The sequence below is a fragment of the Scophthalmus maximus genome, chromosome 2 (genome assembly GCF_022379125.1).
Source record: "Scophthalmus maximus strain ysfricsl-2021 chromosome 2, ASM2237912v1, whole genome shotgun sequence".
NCBI classification, from domain to species: Eukaryota; Metazoa; Chordata; class Actinopteri; order Pleuronectiformes; family Scophthalmidae; genus Scophthalmus; species Scophthalmus maximus.
In genome coordinates, this window is record NC_061516.1 from 18,654,190 (window position 1) to 18,673,495 (window position 19,306).

At 42.1% G+C, this 19,306-nt stretch overlaps 1 protein-coding gene across 1 annotated transcript in view; it reads left to right on the forward strand.

Moving 5' to 3' along the window:
• The window catches only part of fstl4 (follistatin-like 4), a 165,399-nt gene that overhangs the window by 125,329 nt on the left and 20,764 nt on the right, over positions 1–19,306 (forward strand). Inside the window, exons 7-9 of the mRNA XM_035626956.2 lie at positions 9,916–10,082; positions 13,952–14,072; positions 17,048–17,209. Coding sequence (XP_035482849.2) covers positions 9,916–10,082; positions 13,952–14,072; positions 17,048–17,209 — 450 coding nt within the window. The remainder of the gene's footprint in view (positions 1–9,915; positions 10,083–13,951; positions 14,073–17,047; positions 17,210–19,306) is intronic.

Consider the following 19,306-nt stretch of genomic DNA (forward strand, 5'->3'; position numbering starts at 1 on the left):
CTAATCTCTTTCACCCTCCTCCTCCACAAGGCTGAGGGGGTTTCAAAACGAGTAAGACCACTTAGCCGACCCTGTCGGAAAAGGCCTTTGCAATTTACAGAGGGAGGTATAGCTATTGGAGAGATGGGGGGGAGGGTCCCTCCTTCTTTTTATCCATAAAGATGAAAGATTATCCAGATTGTAATACATCGTATGCTTCTATCAGATGAGAGTACGGGTTTAATGAATTGGGTTTCATCCAGCCAAATGAAGTATGGGAGATTAGCTCCAGACTGTCGGCTTGTTTCCATTAAGCTTCTCAGAGCAGGATGACTTTTTTGGCCTTTGCGATTTAAAATGTTTTCAGTTTTATGAAATCAAAGGGTGTAAGGTTTTTTTTTTTCCTCCTAAGATGTGTCTGGAACTTGATTCCTCTGAATGCAAATGTGTGCTATTTTTTTCCGACTGCGTATTTTTAAATGGAAAACAGACAGTGATGTTATACAAGATGCATCGCGTTGATGCTTGCAAGCAAATAAAAATGCATAGTTTTGCTCTATTCATAATTTTTTAGATATCTTTTATAAAACAAACTGGATAAACAAAACCTGTGTTTACAATGTTGTGTTAGTTTGCATTAGACAAAAGCACAGGACACCAAAGTTCCTAAATAACTCGCTGTCGAAATGATAACAAACTGACTTTATTTCATTGCTATACATCGTCACATATATTTCTGTGTTGCCGTGCATTAAATTTCACGACAACGAAGCACTGACGTGTTCTTGTAGCTCTATTAAAAGGAAAATGTCATGAAAAGGGGCCCACACAATCCTTCATCTCGGCCTGTAAAATGTGATAATGCCAGAGGGCTGCAGCGTGTCTGAACTTTAGGAGTCATAACGCTAAAAATATTGGGAAAGCTGTGGAAAAATGACAGCGACAGTGTGACAAGCATTAGCATGTAGCGAGTGGTGATTTACAGGCTTGGCATTAAAGGGACTTTGCCGCAGAGGCTGGTGATTCTGTCTCGAATCACACAATCTCGACTGTGAAGCAACAGATGAGCCGAAGGCACAGTTACAAAATAAAAGTAAGTACCTGTGGAGTTTGGAGGTGTGCCACGTAGGTAAACATATCTGTGAATCCCTTCATCTGTCCTTTTTCCTGTCGTTATAGGCTCCTCCCGCCCTCGGGGAGATGTCTACCCCGTCATTAACCAAAGTGATGCGGGTTCATTATTGAGCCTCGTCCTCAGTAAATCCACCGTCGCCCTGCAATGCGCTCAGGTGCTTAGAAGCAACATCCTCCTCAGAAATGGGCTCTGTTGTTAGCAGCCTTTTCCTCCAAAATGGGTCATTAAATAATGCAGGTGAGAGAACTGTTCCCTCTTAAATGGCCTGGGAAGTGTGCGGTTCCAGAAGGACTGTTATATATATCTTGATAGTAGATATTCTTGACAGCAGCAGGGTTATTTTTAGTGCTCTTTCATTTTCATTGTACTTTTGGGACTAGTATTAACTCCAGAAGTGGCCCTCACATCAGTCAGAAAACTGGGGAGATATCTCATTGTAGTCCTGCGAGGGCTTTTAAATGTTTGTTGCCTTTTTTAAACCCGTGGCCTCTTCTAACGACGGGGCTGTAATGTAACTGTCCCTCTCAGCACACTGTGCGTTCTGTTTTCTGGGAAATGCTAGACGGCGAATTTTTCATAAAAAGGTGGCAATTTTGCCAAATTATCATGCGGTCACCATGAATTCATCGCTCATTATTTTACTTTACTTTAGTGGCATAACAGCACAAATGGTTGTCATCAACTTGTAGCCAACACTAAACATACCAGCGTGTCCTCAACTTCATTCTTTAATGCTTATGCAGCTGAGGAGGGAGAGCGAGCAGAGTCCCGATCGCCTGCCAAACTCCTGCTGCTACTTTATTAATACGACTTGGAACGGATTGTCTTAAAATACTCCTTTCTGCACACGCACTCCTTCTACTCTATAGTCTCTATGCTCTCCTTTTTCTCTGCGATTCTAACAAGGCTGCCTAGTTAAGGCGCCCTACTGGAGAAGAAGCACCGTCCAAGTTGAGACGCAGCAAGGCAAGAAGGCAGTTTAAGTTGAACAACGGGGAGGAGAGCGAGTGAGGCAGATCAAACCGGAGAGAAAGGGAAAGCGTAAAACGGAAAGGAAGACTGACAGGCAAAGAGTCACAGACATATCAAGAGGGCGAGAGGCTGTGCGAGGGACAAAGACTAAGGGAAATAGCCAAGGATGCAAACAAAGCATCAGAGAGCGAGAGAATGAGGTGGTGGGTGGAAAGAGAGGAGGCGGCGGTGTGAGATAGAGAAGAAGGGTAAGTTAGGAAAGCAATGAGGAGCGGCAGCGGAGGATTCCTCTGTACCTGTGGAGGAGATTAAGGGTCTGCATCCAGTGTGATTAATGAGCTGGCCGCTGATTACTCATCCCTATCTCCCGTCCATGAATAATCACCACGCCGGCAGGAGTTGAGTTTTCGTGCGTGTGTGTGTATGTGTGCGCGTATGTGCGTGTGTGTGTGTGTGTGTGTGTGTGTGTGTATGATAGACAGAAAATGAGCAGTATATATGTACAATACTGTAGGTGTGATATACAGTGTTTGCATAGGGCAAACCGGGAGTGCACGGTTATTGATTGCCTGGGAAAATGTGTGCACATGTGCCGTATAATTTATAACATGACATTAATTCTGTGTGTCAGTGTGTTTGAAACACAGATGATTTATTTACTAATCGCTGCAGCCCACCAGCAGAGAGCAGCCCTCACAGTGCGTACACAGCGACACGCCAAGATCATTTGTACGCACCGTGGGTTCCCAGTGGGAGTCCTGTCCCCCGACATGTACAGTACAAACCTGCCGGTGTCATTGTGTGTCACCGAGGACCTTATCACCTACCGGCATGTGGTGGCAGTTGCAGTCAGTTTGAACATTTTTAGAGCGATATTATATTCTCAGTGTGACATTGAAAATAAAATGGTATAAACTGAACATCCTCAGATGGAGTTGTTGTCTCTGTCAGCCTGGGATATGGGACATGTGACGCTACGTGCGTAAGATAAGCATTTGTCAGCCAGCAGAGATTTTGTTCTGCGGTTCAATTGATTGTAAAGCAGCCATGCAGAGTTGGAAACATTAGAGTTAAGAATAAGACGATGTTTACAAGAGAAAAGGAAGAAAAAAGATGCCACCAAAGAAGCTCGGGGGTACGTTTTGTTTTTTTCCATAGGCTTAGGCCGACTGTGGAGGGTGTGTAATGATGCCACCTCACCGCCCACACGGTTACTTATGTAGCTTATTATTAGTGCTGTGTTTAATATGCTGATACAAAAACCACATTTCCCATTTCCTCCGCAGAGGGAGGAGTTTGTCCCCAAACTTGCCTCTGTATTCATACCCTGTGCCTTAATGAAGGGTGCTTCATTCACAGCTGCGAGTGTGACTGCAAACACAGTTACACTTCGTGACCGAGTGGGAGTGGGGACGGGGAGAAAGCGACCTTGAGAAAAGAAGATCCCCAAATAGCTCCATGTGGGCAGGCCAGTGTCTTGCATAGCCTCCATGTTAAAGCTGCACCATGCAACTCTGTAGGTATGTATCTGTGCTGAGGTGCTGAGCAACCAGTTTCTGCCCCGGCACATTATTATTCTGCTACGTTGCCTGGTGGTCGAAGATCCCCTGTTGTCATGTTTTTTTTTGCGGTTGCATAGCAACAATCAGTGAGAAAATCAATTTTATTGCCTTTGAAAACTGTTTCAGTTGAGCGCTTACCAAAGTAGGAGGATGATACCAGCACGATGTTGCTTTGAATCCCCCGAGACACCATTGCGAAGTAGTTTGGCAGCTTTGCAGCTAGGGAACATGTAGGAAGTGCAGAGGGCTGGCAAGTCAAGCTTATGTACTGTAGCATCTGCTTTTCACTTAGTGATGAGCTTAACCTTTAATGCCTGAATCTTAATTTAACCAACTGCGGCCAAACAAGGATATATTTTTATTTCACGAGAGTCAAAAGTGAATAATTAGAGAGTGCCGAGCTTGCACATATGACACATGACGGGAGGAGGACGTACGTGTCACACGAGTGACACGCTATCCGCCATTCAGGTCACATACCCTGTGTGACACATGGGAGAGTAATCTGGTTTTCTAATGACGGGTGTCTGCAGTGAAGACTTCATTCACCGAGAGAGCATGTGTTTTCTAAGTGTGACGCATCAGATGCGCTCACACACCAAACTCTTTATACTGTAGGCACAAAGAGGAAATACTTCTACAATTTTATATGCTGCAGATTTTTTTGTAAAAAGTATGTATTACATATGTTAACTATACATAAAGGCTGGGCTGAAAAATTAATCAAAATATTATCACCATGTGGCCAAGTGCGATATCCAAATCACAGGTAAAACAGATATTAATAAAATGCCTCAAGCAATGTACAATTTTAAATGAAGCAATTCATATTCTCCAGGCATAAGGGAACATGATGGTTTTGAATAGACCAGTAAAAATCTATTTTTTTCATTGAAAATAAAATGCTAAAATGATCATTCACACAAAAAAAGTGATACATCAGACAGATCTGTCAAAATAATCACAGTAGGATTTGTTTTCTCAGCATATCGTTCATCGTGACCGTGATGGTGATGTCAGCTGGTGCCTTGGTCTAAAGAGGGCGTGTTGTCTGAGGACAGCTAAGGACGAGACGTTTCACAAGATGATTCGTGACATGCAAAGTGCTGTTTTGCCCACTGGGACGGGCCTATGAAGTGATTTCTGCAGCGAAGGGGTCTCTCTTGCTAAAGGCATGTTTTCCATTTTTAGTAATGTGTCTGATTTGATCATACATGCATTAACTTCAGAGAGACACGGATCTGAGAAGAGCGATGAAATATTAAAATAAATACAGAGAGACTTGCAAGATCTGTGTATATCAAATAATTTTGTGAATTATTAATTCAAATTGAAAAGTTATAGTTTGAGGATAAAAGTGAATAGACAAGAAGACTTTTGTCAAAAGAAATGTTTTCAGTAAAATGGCGATGGAAATACATTTGAATCATAAAGAAACTAGAATGTCACTCAGTCAAGCACAGACCTCGGCCAATAAGGCTGAAGAATCCTACACATGAATTTGTAGTTCTTATGACAGAAATTAAAAACAAAAGGGAGCGGTCCAATAACCTAAATTATATATTTGATATAAAACATAGCTAAAGAAAGTCTGGGAAAAATCCTGGATCTGCCCTTTAATCCACATCTGCTCCAGAATGTGATGGGTTCTTCCCAGGCTCCATCCATCCACCAAGTGGTTTGGAAATCGGTTTAGTATCTTCTTTTTTTTCTTTTTTTTTGCATAATCCTGCTTAAAAACAAACCAGCAAACAAACATGGGTGAAAACATAACCCCCTTGGCAGAGGTCAGAACAAGTCTGGCGAACTATTTGGCAGTCAGAACAGTCAAAAAGTGTCTTTGTACACTTTCAGCCACATCACCTTCATTTGATTCGTACAAACGTTCTTTCAACCTACGTCTGGTACATTATATTGACTCATCTCTCCAATGTGACTGTAAAATGTGCAGGTTGGACAACATGATGAAAACTAATCTTAAAAGAATTGGTCATTACTGACTGCTATTTGATAGATTTGGTCTCTGAACCTGTCTGTGTGACATTTGGTCTCCATCTCTGCGTAGATACAATATGCAACACACAAACACCCACAACAATGTTGTATGCACGTCCTTCTGCAACGATCCTCAGCAACCACAGATTGTAAACAAAAAGCATGAGGCTGTTTTATATTGGACTAGAATGGATTTTTTGCTGAGGAACAGATGTTTATTTTTTTTTCCATAGATTGTATTGCAGTATATTACAATATACTGTAGATATGTTGATGTCATAATATCAAATGATTTACCTCAAGGAATCTATAAGCTAATGTTAATGATTATCAGCATCAGAAACTTTAACCTGTAAACGATGTTTCACTGTACACATTGTCCAAACCTAATGCACAAATCTTTTTTTTAAAGCTCGCTGGGAGCCTGTCAGCTTGTGTTCTTGCTTCCCAGCCCTGCTCACATCCCACTCCTTCACCTTTAACCCTCTTTCCATCTGCCTCTCTCTCTCTCTCTCCTTGCCCTCTGCCCCTCACCACCTCTTCTAGTCTTAAGACAGGATGTCATGTCTTAGCCTCTAAAAAGTCACGCTGTTCTGCCCCTCTGCTTTGTGGTTTGATGTCTCACTCTCAGCTCATGAGAGGCTGGTCTCATAAAAGTGGAAAGGGACAACTCTCTGAGCCGCAGTCTTGAGCTCAGCACATTAGTTATTCCCTGGGAGATCATCTACGTGCTCTGAATCAAATTTGTCTCTCCTCCTGTCTCACACGCACACACATTCTTACTACTTCTCTTATGCCCCTGTGGGTCTTTCTTTCATTTGCCCATCGTCCTTCACATACCTGTACTACATGCTGTATTTTTTTTATTCTTTCTCTTTGTCCTTGCACACCGTATTACTCTGGCATTTAAGTCCTCTACTTGTCTGTCTTAACTTCATTCTTCCATTATTTGGCCTTGCTCCCTGTCCTTTTCCCTCCCTCTTGCCCTCCTTACTTATGCAGTACTGTATATCCCTGCAGAGCTGGATACAGGAAACCTCCCAATAGGCCCCGTCAGCCTGTCCACAGCTCAGTTAGCGCAGGGCTGATCGATCCGTGGAGCTCCTGTATTCCCCAGCAAGTCAATTACTAACTTACACATTGGAGCTATTTTGGGAGGGGGGGGGGGTCATTAGCCAGATAAAGACAAGACAACCTTCCCCAGCCAGCCAGGGCAGAGCAGGCGCTGCCTGTGGGTTTGCAATTTGTCCAGGTCATCTGGGAATGGGAGAGAACATGGGCAGATATTTGTACATGTTTTTATAGAGCTGCTCTGAGAGTGGAAACAAATATTTTGTGGTTGAGTTAAACATGGATGAGTACTGTTAGTGCTGGGATCAAACACTGTTGCTTCAAGAGGTCAGCTCAAGTTGTGTTCATGGTATAAAACATTGAATGCTTCATCCATCCACCCATGAGCTATACTGCATATTTAGCAACAGTATTGATCTCATAAAAGTGCAAAGGAGCTTTATTTTGAGCTAATACATCTACAGTTGTTATGAGATTTGTTGGATAAAATCAAAATGGTCTGGTGAATAGTCGACAGACTCTCTTTGCCGATGTCAAACGCTCTGTGTGAGCTTTTTCAAAAACATTTTGTTGTTGGTAACAAAACGGTATTATCTACATACATACGGATGGTAATGCGGTTATCTAAGTTATAGAGCTGAGTAGAGAGCCGACAGCTTAAGTTTCTATCTATCCACACACAACTCAAACACACTCACCCAAGTCAGTGGTTGAATCAGTGCTGTCATCACATATAAACCCCCTCCCTCAAATTTCTGAGGAGGCGCTGCCTCTCCTTACGAGCCGCGGCTGCTCACCACGAAATGAAGGTCGTAATTTTCAAAACTAGATAAACAAAGTGCGATCTGAGAGCGACTGGTCAATAATTCAGGTCCATGAATGAGTCAGTCATCAAAAACACAACTATGAGGTGAACACAAGTTTCAATCTGAGTCATTAATTCACCTGAACTCTGAAGAGCGAGTCCTCACCAACAGATTTTTTAAAACTTCTCTATCCTTAGAAGAATCAATACAAAATCAAACGGGACGTGCACTGGATTAAAGTCAATGTGAGCAGTAGTCTTGTTGAAATTCACAGTGCCTCCCTGAAACCGCCCCTCTAAGCCATGTCAGATCGATGCACTTCATCCCTCGTCAGTCCACGTGGCTCTCAACGTCTGTCCTGCCACCCAAATTACTGCTCTGCTGAATCATAACCTTGTCCGACCTGGCAGCGCTCTGTACCCGAGGCATTCTGAAATATCGCTGACAGACCAAGCTGTCTGCCCGGATGTATCTGTCACCCGCAGAGCCACGCGAAGCAGACGGCCGATATCCGCGGCTCGTCCGCAACGGCGTTAGTTTGAGTCTGGATCTGGACGAGAAGTTCCCCACAAACATCTCACAGGCTGTTGGCCACCTACTATAAGTTTGTTTGGACAACTGATGATCCTGGCGTGATGCAGGCTTCTTCACTGCAGCTCTTAAAAGTACGTTTTTACGTTGAGATCTTTGAGTTTGTATAGATTTGCGAGGTTGTGATAGATTGGATAGAGCCGTCAGAAGTCAGAAAACTCCATAAAGTTTCTCAGGACAAACTCGGTGGTAAATAAAGTTCGACAAACAAAAGGTGTGAAAGCAGTTAATTCTGTAACAACTCTGTGGCAACTTTTGTGATCTGAGAGCAGCTCCCCGTCAGACAACTTCGAGTGTGTTAGCTTTACACCTTTTATTAATTTTAGGAGGTGAGAGAAAAAGGAATCGCTGCCGTGGAAAGACAGTGTTGAAATCTGACATTAACGCGACAACACGTTGTTAATGTTTGCCCACTGGTGTCAGTGAATAGCCGAAACCTCCAGATCAACATAACTTGTGACTTCTGAACATTAGAAACCACCTCATGTCATCACTGTGACCATGTAAAGGCCAGTTTTATATTTGTAAAAAGAAGTTAATTTCATTTTGAATTAAAAGAATTCCGTCTTTGGAAGTCAATTATTACATATAGTACATACAGAATTTATTGTACTGATGCTTGCAGAATGTATTTGCATTTATTTTATGAATTACAGCATTTTTTAAATATTGATGTTTAATTTCCAAACATTTTGACAGATTGCAAGTTCCATCTTGTCCTGACTGGACCATTCGTGGTGTTTATTCTTTAAAATATTTCAGCAATGAGAGGTCATGAAGCAAGGGCAGCTACTATTATCAGTCTGAGTGTGTGTGTGTGTGTGTGTGTGTGTGTGTGTGTGTGTGTGTGTGTGTGTGTGTGTGTGTGTGTGTGTGTGTGTGTGTGTGTGTGTGTGTGTGTGTGTGTGTGTGTGTGTGTGTGTGTTTACACTCAGTTTTATGCTTGGTTTGGCTCCATTTAGATTTCTCTCGTGTCTGTGTGTCTTTTTTTATTGAACCCGTCCTAAGCCAATATTGACCCGGGGTCACACACTGACACATCACATCGGTGCCGATGTGCCTGACGTCCACATTCAACATCTCAATGTCTTACGAGGCTTATTTTTCTTCTTTTTCAACAAAATTAAGGTAAATCATTTAAATAGTGTGAACAAAGGATTATATGGTTTTGTAAAGCAATGAAGGTCATTAAATTGATACGTGGTACATGCGTAACCCCCTTTGCTGCAGAGACCCTGCGTTTACATCTAATTAAAATATTTTTCTCAGTGTCCGTTTGAACTGACAACAAAGAAAGAAGCTCAGTAGATGAAGAAATAACCAACTGAGAAGATGAGGAAAAGAAAAATCACACTGTAACTGTGCCTCTGTGGATGCGACGCTTGGCTACACAGCTTGACGACAGATACTATTTATGGCAGCAAGAAGAGCCAGTGAAGGATAATTCTTAATTTGCCGTAAAGGTGAATTGAATTGTACGGCCATTTCAATGAACATAAATTTAGCTTAATGAGGAGAATGATATTTGGTTAGCTATGTGTCCTCTGACATGTGGTCTTTTTCATGCGGCATATCCTTCAGTCCCGGACAGCTGTTTCTCCTCTGCGGTCCACTAGCTATAAGATATATGCTTAGAAATGTATTTATCCTGGCTACAGTCCCACTACATCAGCACACGCACTATGATTTATGATTTTTTTTCCCCCTGTATCTTCTTTATTTTATTTTTTTTCCATATTATTTTTCTGACTGTCTTCTCTTCTCTGCCACCCAATCGCCTCCCTTCATACTCTCATTCCAACAGAGGTTGTCCAGCTGAGCCTGGCGGAGGACCAGCGCATTAGCGTCTCCACGGTAACAGTGGGCCTCAGTGCCGTCCTTACCTGTGCCATCCAGGGGACACTGCGCCCACCCATCATCTGGAAGAGGAACGGCATCATACTAAACTTCTTGGACCTGGAGGATATCAACGTGAGTGCATGTTGTTTTCTTCATTGTGGCTGTGATGATGTTGGTAATGACAAGTTGATGGCGATGTCTATAGAATGTGGTTGTTTGTCACAAACAAATGGTTTAAATAATTAATAAGTCGTCTCAGGTTAAGAAGACTATGGCCACAAATTTCTAAACCAAAATTTCCTAACAATGTGTTTGATTTTGTTAGAGTTTATTATATGGTAGGTTGACTAATTCCTCCTCATCCTGCTGGTCAAGAAAGCATCACTGTTGCCGGACATGAGGAGGAGGAGAGTGGTATGACTATACCATACATTCAATTTGCTCCAAAACTACAACAGCGAGCCAAAAGAGGCTGGTGAAAATTCCCAGCGAGTTTGTAACTATGAGCAATGTTGTAAAATCATTGAGTCAGTATTACTCTATAAAGCATATTTATTAACATAGATTTAGGTCATAATCCTGTTTTCAAAACGAGCCTGCATGCTGTGCGGGTGCGTGTCTATGTTGGTGTGTTTTTTCCCAAAATATTTCTTTCTAGAAATTTAATTGGACCATGTGATAAATATTTGATCAACTCAAGCAGTAAGGGGGCACATAACTGCAATAAAACTGTTAAGTTTATTGTTTAATTTCTGAGCCTGAGCACATTGTTTCCTCTTTATAGTCTCATTCTGTTTGCTGTACTTATAAAATGCTGTTGGGTCAGGAGAGCTTCGGAGGTGCACCGAGAATCCTACGTTTGTTAGGAACGTCGTTGAAAGGCAGTAGCAAGTCAAAAAAGGAATCAAGGAAGCGAATCAATCCAAGAAAAGACGTTCACTCCCGTCCTTTCCATGAAGCAGTGACATTATAGCTTGCCCGCTGCTTAATGAACTGTGCAACCATTCTCCCATTTGGACACATCTGCACAGGTGACAGCACAGTGCCGGCCTTGCTTTACCCGCCACCGGATCACAATTCACTAATTGCCTGTTAATGAGCGGCCGTGTTGGTCTGCTGCGATGATGAGCCGTAAACAATGTCAAGTGTTGAGGTGGAGACTGGAGGAGCGGTAATGGCAACAGAGGTCCCTCAGGCTCTTGACCGTACATAATGAATTTCTACAGAGCTCAGTGATCCGTGAGGAGGAGGGCGAGTGGAACCCCGACTGTGTTTGACTTTCTTTTTATTGATTCAGGTCAAAGAGGAAACAAAAACAAAATCTCTAAATGGGGGGTCGTCTGGTGGCCGAACGCCATATAACCACAACTTCCCTGGTCCGGTTACCGGCCAAGGATCTTTGTTGCATTTCATACTCCTCCTTCCTCTCCCCCCTTGTTTCCTGTCTGCCTCTTCACCGTCAACTGTTGAATAAATGTGAAAAATAACAAAAAAACAAGAGGCCACCAAGGCGGAGCAATCCTCCACCTATAAGCGGTTCACCTTCAAAAATGCTGGGAACCAGATCCGGATCACTTCTGAAATGTAATCACCTGTTACTATTTCCAAGACCAATCTTCATTGGTCATTTTATACAAAATCTTCCATAACTTTTTGAGTAATCTTGTTAACAAACAAACATACAAAACAAACCAATCCCCTTGGCGGAGGTAAAAATATTGGAAGCCAGTTGGAACATTTTTCTCTTGTATGAAAGATTTTTTGTATTTTGAGCCACGTCATGGCTAAATCAATTAAATGAAGCCACTAAGGAATAAGAATGCAGACACTAAAATAAATTACCCAGAGTCAATATAGGGCAGAAAACAAACATCCAAGTGGATACTTGGATTTATATTTCATAAGCTCGTAATGCATTTTTCATTTTAGAAATCTACATGCTACATAGAAAACAATAATAATTTGCCATTAAGCATATGTTATAGGCTAATATGATGCATTTGAATATTATACTGCATTTACTGAAATATAATCATTCATTCCAATAAAATATACATTCATGTGTTGAATTCAAGAAACCCTTTCCTTTGGAAAATTAAAACTGGGACAACTACTTATACTACTATGGTACATCAGCCAAAGTCCCGTTTGTCTGAATGATATTGGAGACTGATACATTCAGAAATAAAATGAATAATGTATTTATTTTATTGAAACCAGTTATTACGCAGAAGCCACTTGGTAAACAACATGAACGTGGACTTTATTGCATCAGTATTTCTGTGTATTGTGAAAAAGCAATGATGATTACAATTGCAGAATAGATCACAGGAGATATCAATGTAGTTGTGAATCTAAAAAGCTAAATTATTTTTTGAATGTGGCAAATTCCATCTTCATATGTGATTTAAGAAAACGAAAGAATGTAATTTTCTCCCAAGAGTTTGTTTCTGTGTACCGTCAGTGATTTACATGAACTCAAAGGTTAACAACTAATCCCATTATGTGATGAGGAGCTTTGAAAGACAAAATCTGCAATTTAAATTTCCATCTTCTTAGTCATTTATGACACCAGGCGGCTGGAGATGACGCAGGCTCGGTGATCAAAGTAAAAGAAAACTGCCTGAATACTAAGATCAGAATCAGAAGTTTCCGTGTCGATTCTGAGTAATCAGTGTCAGTTTGAGAAAAATCAAACACTCATGGTTACTCATGGTTTTCTTTCAACAACACCTTACTTAGAAGGTGAATCATATTATTTGGCTTCTGCCCAGTTTCACCACAGTGGGACAGTTGTCGCCAGGTCTCACTTCTCAGTGCTTCTGATGTCATCTGTGATGTGAAAACATTTGCATGCAGTCAAATAAATTATATCCTCTCTTTCATTAATTAATTTGTTTTAGGGTTGGGTAGCATTAGGGGTATTTTTTTTATTTATTCTTTTAGGGATACCGGTGCTAAATCTATACTTTTAAAACAGTACCGATGCCTAAATGATCCCAGAACCAATCTTTTTCTCTTTTTGAAAAATAAGAAGAGTTATTTTGGAACTTGAAATGTAACATCATAAAGTAAAGTTTACCTACATATACAAATAAGTGTGTGCAAATCTCTTAACGAATTTACATAACAAATAAAACCTAACCCGACTTCAATAATTTAACACTAATTGGTTTCAATGCCTAATAGAGAAAAATACTCCAGCTCCAAAATCCAACTTCAACCTTTGGGTTGTAGTCATCCTTACAACCCAAACGGCCCATTTGGATTTAATTGCCCTCACTGGTGTCGTTTCAACTTCCGCCTTAATTGTAAATTCTGAACTTTTAAAGGCTTCACAAACTCCCCTGTCTATCTTATAAGTAAATCATTTCACATTTTTCAAGTCACAAAGCAACCCTCTGTCGATTCTCATTAATTCCTAGGGCCCGCAGTAAGAAAAGCGGTCGCTGGTGGTTTCCGTGTCAGGACGGCGCCGCATCAGGACATCTGCTCTGCCACTTCGATGGGACAGCGAACTATTTAATACCTTAATCCACCCTAAGCTGTGGCTGGAACCCCCTGGTGACTGCCGCATGCTGTACCAACAACAAGCAGCTCCATTCATCAACCTAATGGGCTTTATATTTTTAACCCTTGCCATTTATCAGGCTGAGGCAGCGTGATGAGGGGAGAGGGCGGGATCAAATTCCCCAACGTCTGCTGCAGCTCAACGGGGACACCGTTGATTCATGGTCCTTCTTCCTTTTCACATCACTCTTTCTCTCTCTTGTCTTTTCCCATCACTCCCTGCTGTTGTGTGCCTCCTCTTTCCTCACCCTGCGCTCTCCACGCGTCCTTACGTATTCTGTCAGGCTACTTTTATTTCCCCCCTTTACTCCCTGTGGCTCTTTCCTGCACCACATCCTTCACCACTATTCCCTCCTCTTCCTTCCTTCTCGTGGCCTTTCACCAACACCGGCGCCTCGTCTAACTTAATTTTCCTCTTCCCTGTGTCACAGGACTTCGGGGACGATGGCTCCCTGTACATCACCAAGGTGACAACCATCCACATGGGAAACTACAGTTGCCATGCCTATGGCTATGAAGACGTCTATCAGACACATGTGCTGCAGGTGAATGGTCAGTAGTGGCGATTTCCTACCTAGAATTCTTAGATGAGTGTGGACAAAATGCCTTAGATTTTGTTTGTGCTACTCCTTGGTTCCTCAGTGAGGGTCGTTTTTCTCTTATTGCCTGCTCTGGTTACTGTGATGGGGCTGATAAATATCGAGTGACGATCAAAACCTGTGACCTTTTGGTTAAAGAATGGTCTCAGAATTTCTTGACGATTAGGTGACATCTACAGCCATTTAAGGCCCAGGGCGGGGTGAGATTAAAGACAAACAAAAAAAGACGCAGTGTGTGAGCAGGATGACACAGAAGAGCAGGAGGATCATTCAGACTCATTTGAACAGTCACCCATGGGGCCAGTATGGTAGTAGAATTATTTGTGTCTGTGTGTGGAGCGTTGTGTAACTGTGTCTCAATCCCTGTGTACGTGATATGATTCAAAAATGCATACTGATATTTGCAAACGTGTACAGGAATCTGCAAATGAGCTGCAAGTGCAAGGGAAGTTCGGACAACGACATTGAGCTGCGGAGGCATTTGTTTTTTGGAGCGCGGATCTACTTGTGGTGAACGATAGTGTAGTGTGTGACCCCCTGTCGCCAGTCAGTCGTGTAGTATGAACTCCCCATCACAGGATAGCAAGTCGAGTACTTTGAACTTGGCATAAGCCAACCTGCACTTGACTGGAATGTCAAGAAAACAGGAAGATACCAAAGGAAGATTTCCAACCTTCAGGGACCCCCAGCCCTTTCAGAAGGGCTGTAGTGCAGCTCCTCTCGAGCTGGGAGTCGTTTGATACTCAATGCAGAGAAAGCTCGGTGGCTCCTGGCACAGGAAAGACCACATCACTGGCTCTGTTTAGGCGAGGTCGTTTTCAGCAGGTTTGCCTCTGTATTCCTACCCATTGAAGTGACAAAAGCTGTTCATTTTAATTATTTACTTCCAGTAAACTGATTGTAAACATCGATCCTGGTTTCAATAGACCAGCGAATCTGTTTCTCAGTCCAAGAGTCCTTTAAGTGCTGTCATGTGTCGTCACTTGGTGGAGTGCTGCAGCGACGGCTGTCTGTCTGGATGTTTCTACCATCTCCTCACAGGATCTCTGGGGCGCAGTCAGAGGAACCAGCGGCTTCTTTGTCACCTTGTTTATTGTGGCCCTTCCTCAGTTTAGACAGGAAACCTTTCCTTAATTGTGAAGCTGTGCTTTAGTGTTTAAGAAGTTGCCTGTCAAAATGATTAGTTTCCCTACATCTACATATAAAAACTTGTGTTGTTCTTCCCGGCAGATCTCAGAGAACGGATAAAGGCAACTTAAGCTAAAACACATCTGAACACCTGCAGACACTCGCGCTGGATTTTGGCAGGCTGAACTTTTCAAAGCACTGTCTTGCACTTAATTATCATATGCATGAGGGCCCACGTCTCCCCTAACTTTAGTTTTAGTTATTGGCATCTCTTCAAAGAAAATCTATGGGAGAAGAATTTTAAAAGCCCCCTGTCTGTAACAACAAATCAAAGATACTGCCCTCGCTAATTTCTGCATGTTTGTGTCAGGGTGACAGACACATAAAGGAGGGCGAGAGATTATTCTGTTGAGCCTCCTTCAATTAAGACAGACAAAAGGTGTGATTCTTTTGTTTTTCTGTGATGCTAATTGAAAAGAAATGCGTCTGCGTTCGAGACCTTGAAGTGAGGAGGGGAGAGGGAGTGATGGGAAGGGAGTCGTGGAGACAGACTAGGGTCCTGAAGGGTGAGTTGTCAGGAGACTGGGGATTCAAGGTATTCCAAGCAAGATAGCACGAGGTGAGATAAGGTGGAATGAAGGGGAGCCAAGTGCCACATTAAACTAAGTGGGCGGGCTGCATACTGGTTCGTATCCTGTTGTGCAATTAAAGCAATAACACCCGTGCTTCCTTCTGTGCTGCAGTGAGACGGCCCACAGTGCTGCAGCTTCAGTATCGATGAAGTAGCCACAGTTCCGGTCTAGTTCTCCCTCTTTGGTATTGTGGTACTTAAGAATATGGTTTCAGTGATCAAGAATGTTTCGCAATTACACACACATTATTAAAAATGGAAAAGGGGGAAGAGCGTCATGGAGAAAATACTGTCAGGAGAAAAACAGAAGTGGTGGTAATTGCAACGACCTTCAGACAGGCTGAGGAGCAGTTCATATGTGGGTGTAGTCAAGTGAGTCGGTCGATATCGATATATGCTATTTGTAAAACAGGGAAAAATGATAAAATGCTATACTATATAAATGACTCGACTACAAGTCATGCATTCAAAAGGCAGAAGCACAGAAGTATTATATCAGCTCAAAAACAATGTGATTTTACCAACTACTTTCAAAGGTCACAAATTAAAAATGATCTGTATTTCAGATTTTTTTTTAAATTTTTTTAGTAAAACTCAATCTGAAAAGTAACTAGTTACTATAGCTGCCAAAGAGTAAAATGTACTGTATATCTGAGGTATGAAGAAGGACGAGTCGGAAATAAGTAAAACTTCTACATTCCTCCAGAAGTGAACATTTAAACATATATAAAATGTTAAAATGGTGTTAATAGGGTGAAAGAGAAAGAAATAGAACAGGCGAGCAACACTTGTGAAATTGATATTGCATTAGGGTCAAGGTGCAGGGTTGTAACGTGAATGGAAGAGTCGATCGACGATCAAGAACATGTTACCTGTTCATGTAAACTATTACCTCATACCCACCCCCTCAATTCTCCCACATGCATCTGTGCTCTTCTCCTGGGAGAAGTGGTAAGTGGTAGATCAGGACTCGAGAAGTAATAAAACAGCCCCAGAGCCCATGGGGCGAGACACGCTCCTCTCAGAGCACTGCATGTGTGGGTTTTGGTGCTACATTCCCCCAGGAATCATGGTCTACCACGAAAACAGTGTGTAATTATGTTTTCACTCGCTCCTGTCCTCTCTCGCCATTCATGTCATCGGTTTCGTGTATGTGTTTGTGCGTCCAGTCCCTCCAGTGATCCTGGTCTATCCAGAGACGCAGGCCCAGGAACCCGGCGTATCTGCCAGCCTGCACTGCCACGCCGACGGCATCCCAAATCCCAAACTCCTCTGGCTGAAGAACGGCATGGACTTGCAGCCAAGATCCACCAAACAGCTTTCTCTCATAGGTGAGGGATTTTCTCATTATTTCGGGGGATGTGCTGTCAGCATATTGTGCATTTTAGAAGCTCCTGTGTGTCACATCTATTTGGTGCAGTGTTTTTTTGAATTTCAGTGTTACGTAGCAACACCACTGCAGTATGCCAACACTGCAGAAGTCTTCATAAACCAGGACAATGTATGTGGACAATAAAAACTGAGCTAGAAAATCAATCTGGTGTTGGGTTGAACTAACTTTTATTGAAAAGTCAGTGGTGCCACTTGTCAGCAGTAATATCTTCTTGCGATTTTTATTTAGCCTCATTTCACATCAAGGTGATGAAACCAAGACCGTCTTTCAAGTGCCTTCATTTTGCTCCTCCAGAATAAAAGTACCTTTTTTTTTTTTTAGGAGTGAAAAGGTAGATACTCTCTCAGTATCAGACAAAAGGAGCATGGCTTTTCCTTTTATGGCCCAGTTCTCATTAAGGGAGAGTTTATTGGCTGTGTGTGGGTCATTACCTGTGGTAATAGCCCTCAGACACTCAAACAGGGGAGGTTCTGCAAGGTTCACCAACACATAAACACTGCGGCAGCCATGGATTCAAATTTGCAAACTAATCTGGGAGATGACAAGGGACAGCGAGTCCTACTTGCAGTAATGGTTTGTTTTTTTAAATTATTATTATTCATTAAAAACATTTAGAAAAGTGAAAAGAATCGTGTGGAAAAGTCGTTAAGTTAGTGGTCGATTTTTATCAAGCCATTAATAAAAATGAACAAAAATCAACGCGCAGGTGCGGTGAGATTCAATACTTAATTTCCACACATCATATGTCAGGAGTGTAATAAAGACACACTTGCCTTTATCCTCAATTTTTTTGGCAGCATTATTTGATATCTGAACCACAAGCTGACAGTTGGTGTTGAGGAGCAGTGATTGAAAGTAAACCACAGTTGAACAGTAAAGAGAGGAACTGCTTTGTGAATGAATGAAACCGTGTCGACGATGGTGAAACTACTCGAGCTTGTCATACACGTTCCCCAGATATTCTCCATTGCGTTGTGCGTTATAAAGAAACATTGTGACACAGATACAGGCGGGTTTTTGCTCAGTTAAGCTATAAAAACAACACTGACGTATCATGACCTTGACATACAACATCATCATATTTTACAGCGCAACATGAGCATTCATTTGCTTTTTAGTTCCGTTTTTTTTCTATCTCCCTGAGGACGTCCAACATTCACACTCCTTTCACTTCTGTTGTGCACTCTCCACTAACTCCTGCCTAAAATATCTGGCTCTTAGGCTGCTTAAGACCACGTTCACCGGGTAGTTGCAAGATTTGTCTGTCTGCCGTTTGGTGCCGGACGGGTAATTTACAGTGGGACCTTGTAGAGCGTTATCACTGTAAGCAGCTGCCTGCTGCAGCAGAAAACAACGCCGCCGTGAGAGTGATGAGGGTGATCAAGACCTGTAAAGTTGTGGGCCAGAAAACTTACACAATGAGCTGAAAGATGCTATAAAGCTTCATAGAGCTAGAGGAGACTGCAGAGTTTGGTTTTAATTATGGTTTGTCGTGAAGAAGTAACAAAGACTACAAGTCATTAAGACAAAACCATTCCACCCCTGTCATGTAGAACTGCTACAAGCCTGTAAATAAGGATATAGAGACTCATTTAATGAGTGATTGATTCAGTGGTTTTCAATAGGAATTGATCTGAACATAATTATGAATTAGACATAATTAAAGTGGTGTCTCATTCCACGAAGGCCTGCTTCAAGGCAGTTCTCACTTCAAAGCGTTGCACTTCTTCTCCCTGATAAAAGAGAATTACTATCAGAATCCAGAAAGACATTTGACTAATGTGCAAAGCTTTGCGTCAACTTCTGTAATGTCTTGTTATTTCACAATCTAGTAGGCATAAATGTTGAAAAAAGATAATGAGTAGAGAGTAGATGTGAGGCAAAAGGGAGACAGACGGGGAGGAGAGTGCGAATGTTAGATGTCACGGAAGTACACGTACGCCGTAGATACAAGAGATGTACAGAGAAGGATGGAAACCGGAGCTTCCTTTAATGTTGTTATACGACACGGTGTGTAAAAGCTCCACTCTGACCC